General features: G+C 43.3%; 1 protein-coding gene across 1 annotated transcript in view; it reads right to left on the bottom strand.

Annotated features, from left to right (window-relative positions):
- LOC142817779 (uncharacterized) overlaps positions 1–7,558 on the bottom strand; it is a 30,359-nt gene extending 22,801 nt beyond the window's left edge. The window contains exon 1 of the mRNA XM_075895427.1: positions 7,158–7,558. Coding sequence (XP_075751542.1) covers positions 7,158–7,159 — 2 coding nt within the window. The 5' untranslated portion in view covers positions 7,160–7,558. The remainder of the gene's footprint in view (positions 1–7,157) is intronic.
- Positions 7,559–13,170: the final 5,612 nt, after the last annotated feature.

The following is a 13,170-nucleotide window of genomic DNA, read 5'->3' as shown; positions in this document are numbered from 1 at the left end:
ATTTAGATGCACACTCACAGAAATGTTAACTCATTCTGAGACTAGCGTCTCGATCCGAGTCAGAGTGAGTAGACTCCGAAGTGAGTTCGCTAATATCTACAAGAAAGAGACATTCCTGGTATAAGAGCAAAAAAGGACACTGCTAAGAGGCGAAGAAATTACACAAGCGCATGTGATATTCGTACAAGCCTATTTCTTATTCGTAAAATGTTTAAGGTTATTGGATTTATTATAATAAAAATGCTTGATTTTAAATGATTCAACCAAATTACTACTTTTTCAACCTCACATAACTATTTGCCCATCACTAAACCTTGCAGTTCTTGCTTCTTCTGGCTGTTTTGGACAGGTGCGTGAAAGAAGTTGTGGCCGAAAATCACATGCATGTTTTCTGACAGGGCGAACTGTTGGAGGGCTATATTTTTCAATCAAATGTTGAATGGTAGAACTGAAGATTACCAAGCATATACAAGCTGTCTTGTCAGGTTTCATGCATATTCGGAATTCGCTGCGAGGAGGGCTCAACATATGTAATCAATTTGCAGTATTTCTAGTGCAATGAAGCTGTAATATTGGCGTACAATTTTTTTAAAGGGACTGTCAACTGCACAGAACTTTTTGCTTATTATGGTGAAAATGAGAAGATTGTTAATCTCATCAGCACCAATGAGCATGTTTTTTTACCATATAAAAGGAGTAATTTTGATGTTGAAAATCTACAAAGCAACTGCTGGCATCACCCAGCAGCTATGTGGTTCAATTTATCCACACAGAAATGCTCGCAAGTAGGCTGGCTTTGCTTTAAAACAAACATGTTTAACTTGAAATTGCATTTCATTCCCTTGAGGCAACTTTAGACTGCACAAGAGAGCACTTTTGCTTGTTTTATCACGCGTTCAAGGAGGCACCGTGGCACTGCCGGCGAGACGGTCGCGTGCTTGCCTACGGCGGAGAAAAGCGAGTGCTGCGCCTGGCGCCGCTCTCAACAACAACAACAAAAAAGTCTTTGGCAAGTATTAGCACAACTGATTTCAGTAAATTTTCAAACCTTGCCCGTGGGTCCAGTGTCATCTAGTAATGTTGCGCGATCATTTGTGCTTAAAGTGCACAACAGTACTTATCAAAGTTCTAACATTGGAGAACATTTTGCCATCACGTTTCGCTTAATCATGTTGCCCATGCTGGCTCTCATCCCATATGCATCGCAGAACACCTAAACACAACTGCAAGACAGCGGGGACATTCTGCTGTTTTGTGAAGGACATTTCATGTTTGTTTTAGTTGCATGCACACTTGGCAGGAGTAAAACCACTACAGTTCGTTTCAAAATGCTGGCGTACCAGTGTTGCTGGAACAAACTCTTCCCCTCAACTGTGGTGGTTTTTGAGGCTAACTAAACAAAGCTGGAGAAACTTCAGTAATACATTATCTGACAATTTCCATGCTTTATACGACCAGTACGGTGTATGTAGTATTATTGGTGAAGGCCTTGCAAAAACTGCACACGGTTTCAGTTTTTGACTTTCACACCACTGTGATCACGTCCACCAGCCATCGTTCCGGGCGTTCATCACTCCGATGGAAAAATACTGAACGCAGAATAAAAAATTTTTTCCGAGAATTTCTACACACTCGCCAGAGAAGCCGTTGGAATGTTGGACACTTCAGACGTATGGTTTTTATTGCGATACAAAACAGCAAAGCAGTGGAGGACTATCATAGTCACTTGAAAGTGAAAGACTTACTTGGGGTGCTGCCTTGCATTCTGGCCTTCAGAGCTTGCATTTGAATGACTAAATTACTTATGAGCCCAGACTCGGAGAGGACACTGCACTTGTTTGCACTTGTTTCATCATGAACCTTTACCAACACGCCCAACTGGCAGTCATCCTACATACTTATGAGCGCTAAATAAAGCTAGAATAGATTTATCGTCATTGTGCCCTACCCACCAAAAGCTCCAGATGGTCTCTCAATGCCCGTAGGGTGTGTGAAAAATGATGCAAACAGACAGTTTTTATTTCACTTGTGTATTTGCTTACTTGTAAATAATAAAATCACCAATGTTCATTTTCATGAGTTTGGTACAATAAAGACATAATAGTAACACGTCGTTAATACAAAATAATTGAACTCTCTTTTTTTTTTTCTTGCAAATGGTGCTTTCATTCCTTATTGAGCCACATTTGCTGCTTCTCAGCGCACAAGCGCCACCATCCATTGCCGCGCACCCCCACAAGGCAGTCCTACATGCCCATGAAGCATAGAAAAATGTGAGCCATGTTAACTCAATACTGTGTGCCCACAGTTGACATGCATCTCCATGTGCAGTACCCTGTAGGTGTGCTGCTTGCCGAAAATATATCTGGTAAGCTTAATGATCAAAATATGTCATCCACAATGCACTTCTCATGGTGTTGTATGCATTATGTCTTGGGGTCCTCTTTATTGTGCTGCTTGTGTGCTTCTCTGTGTGTTCAATTTCCTGCCTTCTTTTTTACTTGTACTATAGTTCTGATACATCTAGGATTGCTGACTGTTTCCATTTCCTCATATTTCCTTGCAAAGTTCTGAGAAACTAGAATAAAAATTGACTTGAAAGCAGGTCGCAGAACGCGATACTTAAAAACACTTTGGTATCTTTCCTACTTGCAGGCTGGCCACCAAACCTCGGTGCTAAGGGCTTGAATGCCACTGGGTTGTAGTTGCCACCAACAGCAAGGGGATCGCGTCGTGATGGAAGAAGGGGATGCACGTGATCACGTGCGATGCAGCAGCAATACTGGCGCGAGGGGGACAGAAAATAAAAAAAAAAAACATTGGTTGTGTGAAAACCTGTCGAGTCTTTTTCTCACTTGTGCTACACAAGGTATTGTAACGTTCTCCTCATTGTGAACATGTACTGTGATAGGGACAGCAGCTGCCTTTGTGTAGTATTTCTGAATGCTTTGTTGTTGTTACTAACACAAAGCTGTCACATAATTTAACCTTTTACCTCACTAAAATTATAAATGAACTGTAATAATTACAAGAGCAAGCCTAAAAATGTTGATACTTCATGTTACTTTGCCTGAAAAATGTTAGTTTTTGAAGCATGAAGTTGGTTTTGTTTAATCCCAAACAAGCGAACTCCACTTCTTAAAGGAGTGCCAACCCCTGATGTCCGACTAAGTTGGCATAAAAAGGACTGAATCATCGGCTTTCAGTGCTTGCAAGGAATGCTGGGTGAATGTCAACCGTTTGACACGCTATGTACACAATTGTGTACACCCCTTGATTTTTCTATTTGTATTAGTAGGGGCTAAGAAACATCAATATATATTGACTTTCTAATCTCTTTATTTAACTTCGTTTTGCAGCATACAGTTGCATATTTATTTTTATTTTATTTACTCTCAATATCCTTACGGCATAATAGAGGGGACTGGTTACAAAGTAGACAAGGAAAATGCAGCATGAAAAGTTACTAAACAAAGAATAAACTCATCATTACACAATGTTAGCTGTGTAAGGACAACAAACACAATACATAATTCAGCCTGTAAATACAGAATGTTAGTTAGTCTATTTTGCATAATTACAGAATACTGAGTAAAGTTTATTGGAAAACAATTACTAATAGTGACATGTCTTCAGGTAGTTGGTTTCAATGTACCAATGTACAAGATGAAAACACTGGGAGTTGCATAATGCGATGCCAACCTTATGACGAGGTCACTGCAATGGGATATGTACTGAGGATTCAGGATTAGTTGGTCATGCAGGGTGGTATGACTGAATAATTCGTGAAATGAAGCCAAATAGGATATTTTACAAGGGGGTGCAAAAGAAACAAAGCTTCGGCTAGATTTAATTGAAGTTATACCAGCAATGCAATTACAGTGAGAAGGTTTCAAGTGGATGGAGTTATTCTGTACAAACAAGTGAATCAAGTTGTCGTGGCAAGGGTCTCGCACAGAAGAGGCATATTCAAGATTGAAGCGTAATAATGTTTCATATAGGAGTAGCTTTAGTGTATATCGGGGTTTTGAGAAGGTGCAATGTATGTAGCCTAACTTGTGATCGGCATTATTAGTAACATATTCAGTGTGAGGTGCCTGAGATAAGTTCAATGAGATAAGAACACCTAATTATTTATATGAGTTGACCCGATTGCGTAGGACATTTACCTAGTATGTTAGCAAGATGTCTGCATATCTTCTTATGCATGTTTGCTTACATTTACGCATGTTTAAATCTATTTGCCATGTGCTGCACCAAGCTGCTACAGTGTTGAGGTAAGATTGGAGAAATGAACTGCCATTACCACTAGTTATTTTATTGAAAATTACGCAGTAATCTAAAAAACATTAATGTTTGAAGAAGTTGAAGATTACAGGCTCAAGGTCGGCGTCGGGTATCTTTTTTGGCACTGGAGCTGGGTTCATGGCTTGATGGGGGCGCCCAGAACATAAAAGAAACCACCTCCACCAGATGTCGCATAGTTGTGATATGGACTAAGGCAGCAGGCGGCACTTCCAAGATGAAATTTTTTGTTTGGCCATACTTGTGGCCGAGAAACAAAGTCAAAGACTACAGTAAAGCACAAGTTCGGTTTCTTTTTGAATGCACCTCGTGTTATGCCGCTATTTTTGTTGCAATAGAATATCGAGTGCCTTGAAATGTCAGTTTCACACAAGTACATACAGTTCTTCGTAGGTGGTATCTGAAAGGGCTAAGAGAGCAGTTCACTTTTATTACTTTTTTTCCTTCTCGCAAGAAACCCTTGCACCACTTGGGCCGTAGCCCAATCATTCGCAAAGTTTGAGATTAGCTAGTTTGTATGACGAGACCTCAATGTCGAGGTGTTTCATGCATTTGGCACTGTAGTCACTGCCTGCATTGCTTCATTTATGGTGCTGGCAACAGTGCTGTCACCAGGGATATTTTAGGGGGAAAGAGGAACACATGCTCAGTACAGTACTTGCAACAACCCTGAATGGCAGTGAAAAACTTGTGCAAATACACATGCCAGTCATGAGGCATATGAACATCGATACTTGTATAATGCCTTGCTGAACCGAAACTTCGTATAGAGATTAAAAAGAGGTGTGAGCATAACATTTCACAGCTCTGAATTTGGATACCCTCATACTTTTTGAAATTTATATTTCGGGCTTCTGGATTTTTAGATGTCCACATCTCTTTGAGAAACATAAACTAGTATGCCAGCAGTCGTCAAGCTTCTAATCTTCATAACTGCAGAAATATTAGAAATGTATGCAAAGGCATAAGCTATCTTTTATCCTCAATGCCAAAAGACATAATAAACTGGGTGTATTATGCTGTGTCTATAGGTGCTATTATGAATATTTTCATAACATTACAAAGACTTAGCATCGATGTGTACAGCTGACTGAAATGCATGGCCTCCACATTAGACCAGCAACTTATGTTGGCAAGTATTTTTATATTTTCAAGGCCACTTGTGGCAGCCTCAGTTGGTCTAATTTTGTTCAGAATGCTTCTTCAATATTAAGAAATATATTGCTTTTTCTTTTTACAACAGCTTATAAGTCTTACAGGCGGTTTACTATTTCCTCTGATTTTAACATTACATTGCAGTGAAACGCCAAGTTCATAGGCTGAAGAGGTGTATAGGCATTTTAGACAACTCGTGCAAAAGCTTTTTAGAGCTTCGCAGAAAATAGACATTGCTGGCATTAACCGATATATTTGCTACCATGCCTGTGAAAGCTTTGCAAAACAATTTCCAGAATATATTTGCCTTTGCTGCATTTTCTACCTGGCATATGCTGTGTTGCAAAAGGCAGTTGAACTATTTGCTGCATTGAATTCAATATCTGTTTCTAAAGTGTATACTAATGAATTGTAAAGTCTTATTGCATCTTATAATCCTTGCACAGATCAGGCAGTTACATGAACGGATGTTTATTTGAACAGGTACATGCGTAAGGACTGGCTCTCACCTATACAAGGTTGGATGATGAGGGGTCTAAGCAAGCAATGATCCTGTGATACTTCGAATGGCATTTCATTAGCAAAGCGTTGTTTTTAAATGATGCAAAAATAAAACAAGGTGCAATTGCAAGATCCTGGGTGACTTTTATGGTCTCATAGTTTCCTAAAAGTAACTCTGGCACTGCAGTCGTTTAGTTGCCATGGGAATGATGGGTACTTCACAGATTTGCCTAGTTTTCGTGTTTGCAGGCTTCCCATGCACTTGTGGCTGTGTTTATAGCTATGCATTGATTTTAAACCTTTGCTCAACTTTGTCTTGTGGCAAAGCGAATCCAGGCCACACGGAGCTAAAAGAACGAACATTAGACACATTCGTGTACTACCCTTCCCTGCCATGCTAGCTGAAGTGCTGTGCGTTGTAGCTGCCACAGACACTAGCATCAAAGTTCTCTATGTTTCATTCAGAGCAGCGTCTATACTTTAGAACATCCTCCAGTGTATCTCTATGCATGGTCTGCACTCCTGCTTTTATTTCAATTTCATGTGACGGCTATGTGGCACTAGTGGCCAGGCATGTTTTTTTTTTACTTGCCATCAAGTTTGCATGACTGCTTGTTGGACAAGGGCGGGTTGTAGAAAAACAAAGAGAAAAACACCATGTCGAGGTGCTCGGTCCCATATTATAAAGTTGCGCGTGCCCTCACAGCTTCACCGCATTACACATGCATGCTGCACTGAAGCGCCAAAAAAGAAAAGAAAACACGAGCGCTTTTTTCTGCAGGACGCACCAGAAAAATTTTGTTTTTGTTCGAACCTTACTTGCACCGATAGGCAATATTTAATCAGCGGCGTTCTTTTGCCTTAACGATGACGTATTAGCTTGTCCGTGTAATATACAAAGGAGGCGTTGAATATATGAACGGGCGAGGCCGGAAGCTTTACTTTTTTTAAGCCGCACAATGGTGTTTGGAAGGTCTTCGTGTGGCATGGCACGTTCCTATTCATAATGCGTAGCTTAGAAGTCAGTGCTGAGCATCAGCTAAAGCTAATTAACCCTGAAGTGACGACCGCGACGTAGCGGAGTGTGATTTTTCCGAAAGCCCCTTTCTGACCAGCGACGAGGCAAGGCTTGCACAAGTACGTGATCGCGTCGTTTTGTGTTGATTGCATACGACTTAGTAAACATCCAAACTTACATCGTTGATAACGGGCCGGCAAAACGTTGGGCAGAGCGAGGAGCGCAGCGCAGCGGCGATACAAGGCGCGCGCACTGCTTGAAACATGAACCGATTGCGAGATGTCAATCGTAGAGGGTTTTCCTTTTCTTGATCACGTCGTTCCAGTGCCCACTTGCGTCATGAACGAGCCGGCTTTCGGTTGCGAGAGGCGACAGGTGGGCGCACACGATTTCTTCGCGAGTATCCAACTCAACTCGCCGCAGGTCCAAAAGCCGCGAGGGGTTTCCTTTGCGAGCAAGGGGCGGGACCCCCCGCGCGGCTGCTGCAACACTATACGAAAGTGCGGGGAGCGACAGCGCGATGACACAGTTAGGCCGGCGGAAATGCATAGCCTCCAAGAGCGTTGGCCCGCGGTGCATTCTGGGTGGCTTTATCCGCTCGCCTTTGTAAACTCGCCGCCGGGGCAGCTCATCCTGTTGGCTTCGCGATTGGGCCTTGTTTCTGCTGCAATCTACTGCCTAGCGAAGCATCAGTTCTGTCAGTTCGTAGGGATTGCTTGCCATTGCACCGCTCTCTTCTGATACAAATTTTTTGCCATTCGACATTCACTAGTCGTGCTTGTGCGGGGTTGAAGTGGACTCGCGATGCCGAATTACTACGCCGTAAGGCTGCCGCAGCAGTTTTGGTCGCAATGAGGTCGCTTTTCACAAGTATCCTCCGTATCGGCCAGAATATGGCTGCGGAATAGGTCACCGCAGTTGAAAGAAAAGACTTCAAACCTGCCGGATACAGTGTGTTGTGCTCCAAGCATTTCCGTAACAGTGACCACGTACGAATCCCGGCTCATGCAGTCGCCGCGATTGACGATCAAGTGCGTGCAACTGAACAGCGAGAGCGACGCGGTTCATTGTGTGTTTCCGCATCCGAGGAGGACTTCGCCGCCACCACGACTTGCTTTCGCGAAAAGAACAAAAACTGAGGCAAGGTTGCGACTATACTTACGTGTCATGGCAAAGCGTAGTTAGTTGATGAGCACGAGCTTACCGCAGCTGTGCTCAGCTCACTGTGCTGCCTCGCTTCCCGCAGACGCTCACTTCTAATCTACAGGGAACGCGCGGTTTGGGAGCTGTTACCGCTTATCAATAGGCTGCTGTCTCCCTGTTGCGGCGACATCTCGCGATCGCGCCTTTAAAACATATTTATCAGAGCCAGTCCTGATCGCCAACGAATTGATTGATATGTGAGGTTTAACTTGCCAAAACCACCATATGATTATGAGAGACGCCGTAGTGAAGGGCTCCAGAAATTTCGACCACCAGAGGTTCTTTAGCGTGCACCCAAATCTGAGCACATGGGCCTACAACATTTTCGCCTCCATCGTAAATGCAGCCGCCGCAGCCGGGATTTGAACCCGCGACCTGCGGGTCAGCAGCCGAGTACCTTAGCCACTAGACCACCGCGGCGGGACTGATCGCCAACGAAAGTGAGCCTGTAACACGAGCGCTTTCTTTCGATTCCGGCTCGGGTCATTAATTTTCTAACAAAATCCAAAATCAAATATGCTATACCATACGACAAGCACTCAAACGATGGTCCAGACAACAAGATTTATTCGCTACCGTGACAATCGATCACTACGGAATGCCGCCAGATCAAGCAAAATCGTAGTCTAAGGTGTCCGCGTAGCAGCGCTCGATCTAAATAAAGGCTTTCTCGATTTCGATCGTTGCTTGTGTTGCGTGACAGATTTGATAACTGCGAATATTTCCGAATGCGCATGTTGTAAGCGAACTTTCCCCTAGAGTGTACATGCCTAATAGCTTTCTTGTTTGGAAGCTATATCAGTACGCAGACAGTACGCAGCGTCGGAATCGGGCACGAGAAAGCGCGGCGCCGAGGCTACAAGGCACGCGCTGACGTCCACGCAAAGCGTACGTGTGGTCAGGCCTTAAAGAGCTGCGCTCTAAGAAACGATGGCTGCGTAACCGATCTTCAACACCAAAGACCAGCCTTTGTGAGATGGAAAGGAGATGAATGACGCCCCGAGATGCGGGGACGGCGTCCAGCTCCTCTCGGGAGCCACTTGGACGAGCTCTGGCCGACTATATAACCAAGACGGTTGGAACCACCGCTCGTGACCTTGCCACGGGAGTGGAAAATAGCGAAGGTAATACCAATACTGAAAGTTACGGGTAAAGGATATGTTTTGGATAACATTAGGCCCATTGCGTTAACCTCAAACTTTGTAAAAGTAATTGAGAGAATCCTAAACGTCGGGATGACAAATTTCATCGATGAGAGATAAATTCTGAATCGATCCCAAATTGGCTTCAGATCCGGATGCTCCATATGGCGGGCCCACATAGACCTTAAAAGTCGCATAAAATTAACTAAGGTTGAAGGAAAATATGCTGCGCTCGTCACTCTAGATATAGCAAAAGCGTACGACAGCGTTGAGCATTTAGTGTTAATCAACCAGCTGCACAACCTTTAACTTCATAAACTATATACAGTCATAGATAGCCGAATTTTTTATCTAATAGCACTTTTTACTGTTACAAAAGCGGCGTCTCGTCTTCTAAATATGTGCACACAAGACGTGTCCCGCAAGGGGCCATCCTTTTCCCAGTGTTGTTCAATATCTTGATGAGCTCTGTACCACGGCACCAGGAGGTCCACTCTTTTGTGCATGCAGACGACATCGCTTTTTTTTTTTTGAGGAGGAGTGGGCCTTCATAAGCTATTTCAAATATTACAGTCATACCTATCTGCGGTAGAAATGTGGCTTGACAGCTTACATCTGTATTGAAATGTTAAGAAATGTTCTGTTTTAACATTTCCACTCAAAGACCCTTTTCACATTTCGCTCTCCTATCATCTGGATCCTATCCCTCAAGTAATGTGAAATGTCTGGGGGTGATCTATGACCAATCAATGTCTTGGAAGACACACATTGAGTACATTGCTGCAAAGGGAGGTCGCGCGGTGGGAATATTAAGCAAATCAGTAGTAGTAGGTTAGGTATGCGGAGAAATACTCTTATATCTCAGTGTATTGTATGTATTATCGCCCGCTGCTTGAATTTGGGTACGTGTTATAACGCGGGGGCCCCTGCCTACAAGATACTTCCTCTGGTAGTCATAGAGAGACAAGCCTTGAGACTATGCTTAGGTCTCCCTAAGTTTGTTGCAATCAAGATCTTGTATCTCGAAGCTAGGCTTCCCTGACTAGCTACCCGTTTTAAATTGTTAGCTACACAGGCATTTCTCAGGCTGCATGAATCGCCGGTAAGGCGCTTAGAAACAGTTTTTATTGACCGTCGACTTGTTTTTTGGACAATTCTGGTCGAGATTTCGTATACCCCAAATTCTGCCAGTACAGCACTTTCTAGATGATTTAGACGTTGAAATTAATGCTGTTCCTTTAATCAGTACCATTAACAATGCTATTAAATTATGCTTTGATGATATATTTCTAAAAAATTCAAAATTGATGCCGCTCAGTTTTTTAGAAGCTATATTAAGAGATTACCTGGCACATACGTCAATACAAGCAGTCATAGCAACTAATGCGTATAAAAGGGGAGAAAAATTTGAGATTGGTATTTTTTCTCCTGCCCTAGACTGGTCCTTTCCGCTTCGCCTTCCAGATTTTGTGCCCATATTTGAAGCAGAATTTTTTGCGATAATTGTAGCTCTCCGTAAAATTACTGCTTCAGTAAGGTCCGCAGTAACTTTAACGGATTCACTATCAGTATGTGCCTCCCTTACTTCAGATGAGAACTCGCATGCTCCGAGTGCTTTCAAAGCATTAGTTCCCTCGCATCTCAATCTGATCAAATTGGTCTGGGTTCCAGGACATAAGGGCATTTATATGAATGAAATGGCAGATGCACTGGCAAAGTCATCTTTAAATGGGCCTGTTATTGAGGTATTACCGGCATCGAAATTCTTGATAGGCACTGGACAAAGAAGGAAACTGCCGTTAGAGAAATTTTCTACACCTTTACTAACAGCCACACCAGAATTCAAGCACTTGTTATACCCCTGGAGTAGTAAAATATGTCAAACGCGAAGAACGGAAGTCGCAATCACTAGACTGCGCTGTCAAATTCAACAGCAAAATTTATATTTACACAGAGCTGGTCTGGCAGCCTCCCCTTATTGTCCTGTTTGTGGAGTAAATGAGTCAACTGAACATTACCTCTTTTATTGTAATAGATTCTCTGCCTTACGAAAAAACACTTTAGGTGCCGTTTGCCACCTTCTCGGAATAGATTTAAATGCTCAAAATGTGCTTTCTTTCGGGGCTTTGCCTCATGGTCACAGCGACGGGAAAATTGTTGACGCATTGCAAGAGTTCGTCAAAAGTTCGAAGAGGTTTAAGTGTTGAAATCATTCTTCGGTAGATTTCAACTTTTCCAAATTCACATTAAATCAAATACGCCGCTTTATTGCATTACACTACAGATTATTTACAATTCAACCATCAAATTCGTCCTGTTGCATCTTTCTTTTATTTCTGGTAAGTAGATTAATTTTAACCTGTTCCTAAAGAAGAAATTCATGAAAACTATCGGGTTCTTGGCCAATCCCCCAGCGTGGGTATGGGCCACATCGTCAAGGATCTTGACTTGAGAAACGTGCACGAACCATGCGCGCACCCGTGTTTTTCAGCCCCGCACGCAGAACACAGGCACTGCCAACAACGGTGCAGCTTCCAAGATATGACCCCATTCCCAGCAGCGGGTATAATTCTACGAAGGTTATACAAACCTCATTGGTATGAGCTAATCTGAAGAATGCAATAATCCTTCTACCATACCGATACAAGCATAAGCAGCCTTTGCAAAAAAAAAAATCATTACGTTCTACTGTGGGCTCCTGCAGCCTACAGAGGCGATATTTCAATTATATATCATCTTTCATGTGCTGCTCTTACCCAACCAATAGGGCCTGAGGTGCCTGATCAGACGCTGACTTCGAGAAAGGTCTTTGATTACACTTCTTCTCCGCTCCTCTCGCACTGTGTGGAGTAGCGGCTGGCTAGAGCTAGCACTCAGGCCGACCGTTAATAAACATATCACCTTTCCTTGAAGAACGCGGAGCCTGGTACAAAGGACCCTACATGTGGACTCTCAATGTGACGTGTGACCTTAAAACAACGTTGGGCGACCATTATGTTTCATTTAGGTGTATAATAACGCTATAGCTTCTAGTGTTTCGTAAACTTTGGCTCAACCGAATAGCCTTTAAAGTATAGGCAGACCGTTCTGCAGATGACTTACTTGATCGCACATGCGGATTATAGAAAACTGTTTTTTTTTTCGATTAACAGCAGCTGCCCGCTGCGGCGGCGAAAAAATGCTGATGTCGACGATACAAGTTTTATTTCTGCGAAATGAGCATGCTCTGTGGAGATATCTCATGCCGGTAGAGTGGAAGTATCGACACTCTACAGACCTTCGAGAAAAACCACTCCATTTTGGTCCGCAATTGCAGACAAGACGCATATCTCTCTAATACCACTATAGCGTAAGTATCAACCCTATACGGGCTCTCGACAGTTACCACACCACTACAGCCTGTTGCACTTATGCGGACAAGTCGTAGATCGCTGTATTGTAAGTTTCAACTCTATACGGGCCTTCGAGAGCAACCACTACGGTCTCGAAGTCAATTATTGCAAACAAGATGCAGATTGCGAGTGCAGGCTCAACAGATGTTCTCTGGATCTACATTGGAATTTGGCGCCAACTCTCGTATCAATGTTGTTATGCCCCCTTCCTGCTTAAACGAAATCGTACCGCAATACCCACCGACAGCGAGGTGTGAGGTTTGCACCCACTGCCTGCCATCAGAGCAGCCAGGATAAGGTACGTCAGTCACAACGATGGTGATTGCTAGAGGTTTACAGCAGCAAAAATAGATGCGCAGCTTGTCTTCAGGAACGGACCGGGCGAAACACCTTAGCGGAAGGCTTTTCCATCCACGTCCGCGGTGTCCGTCATGGGAGATGCATGGATGTGCCA

This window comes from Rhipicephalus microplus, chromosome 5 (assembly GCF_043290135.1).
Source record: "Rhipicephalus microplus isolate Deutch F79 chromosome 5, USDA_Rmic, whole genome shotgun sequence".
NCBI classification, from domain to species: Eukaryota; Metazoa; Arthropoda; class Arachnida; order Ixodida; family Ixodidae; genus Rhipicephalus; species Rhipicephalus microplus.
The sequence above is the reverse complement of the archived record's forward strand: the minus strand, read 5'-3'. Positions and strand labels throughout refer to the sequence as shown.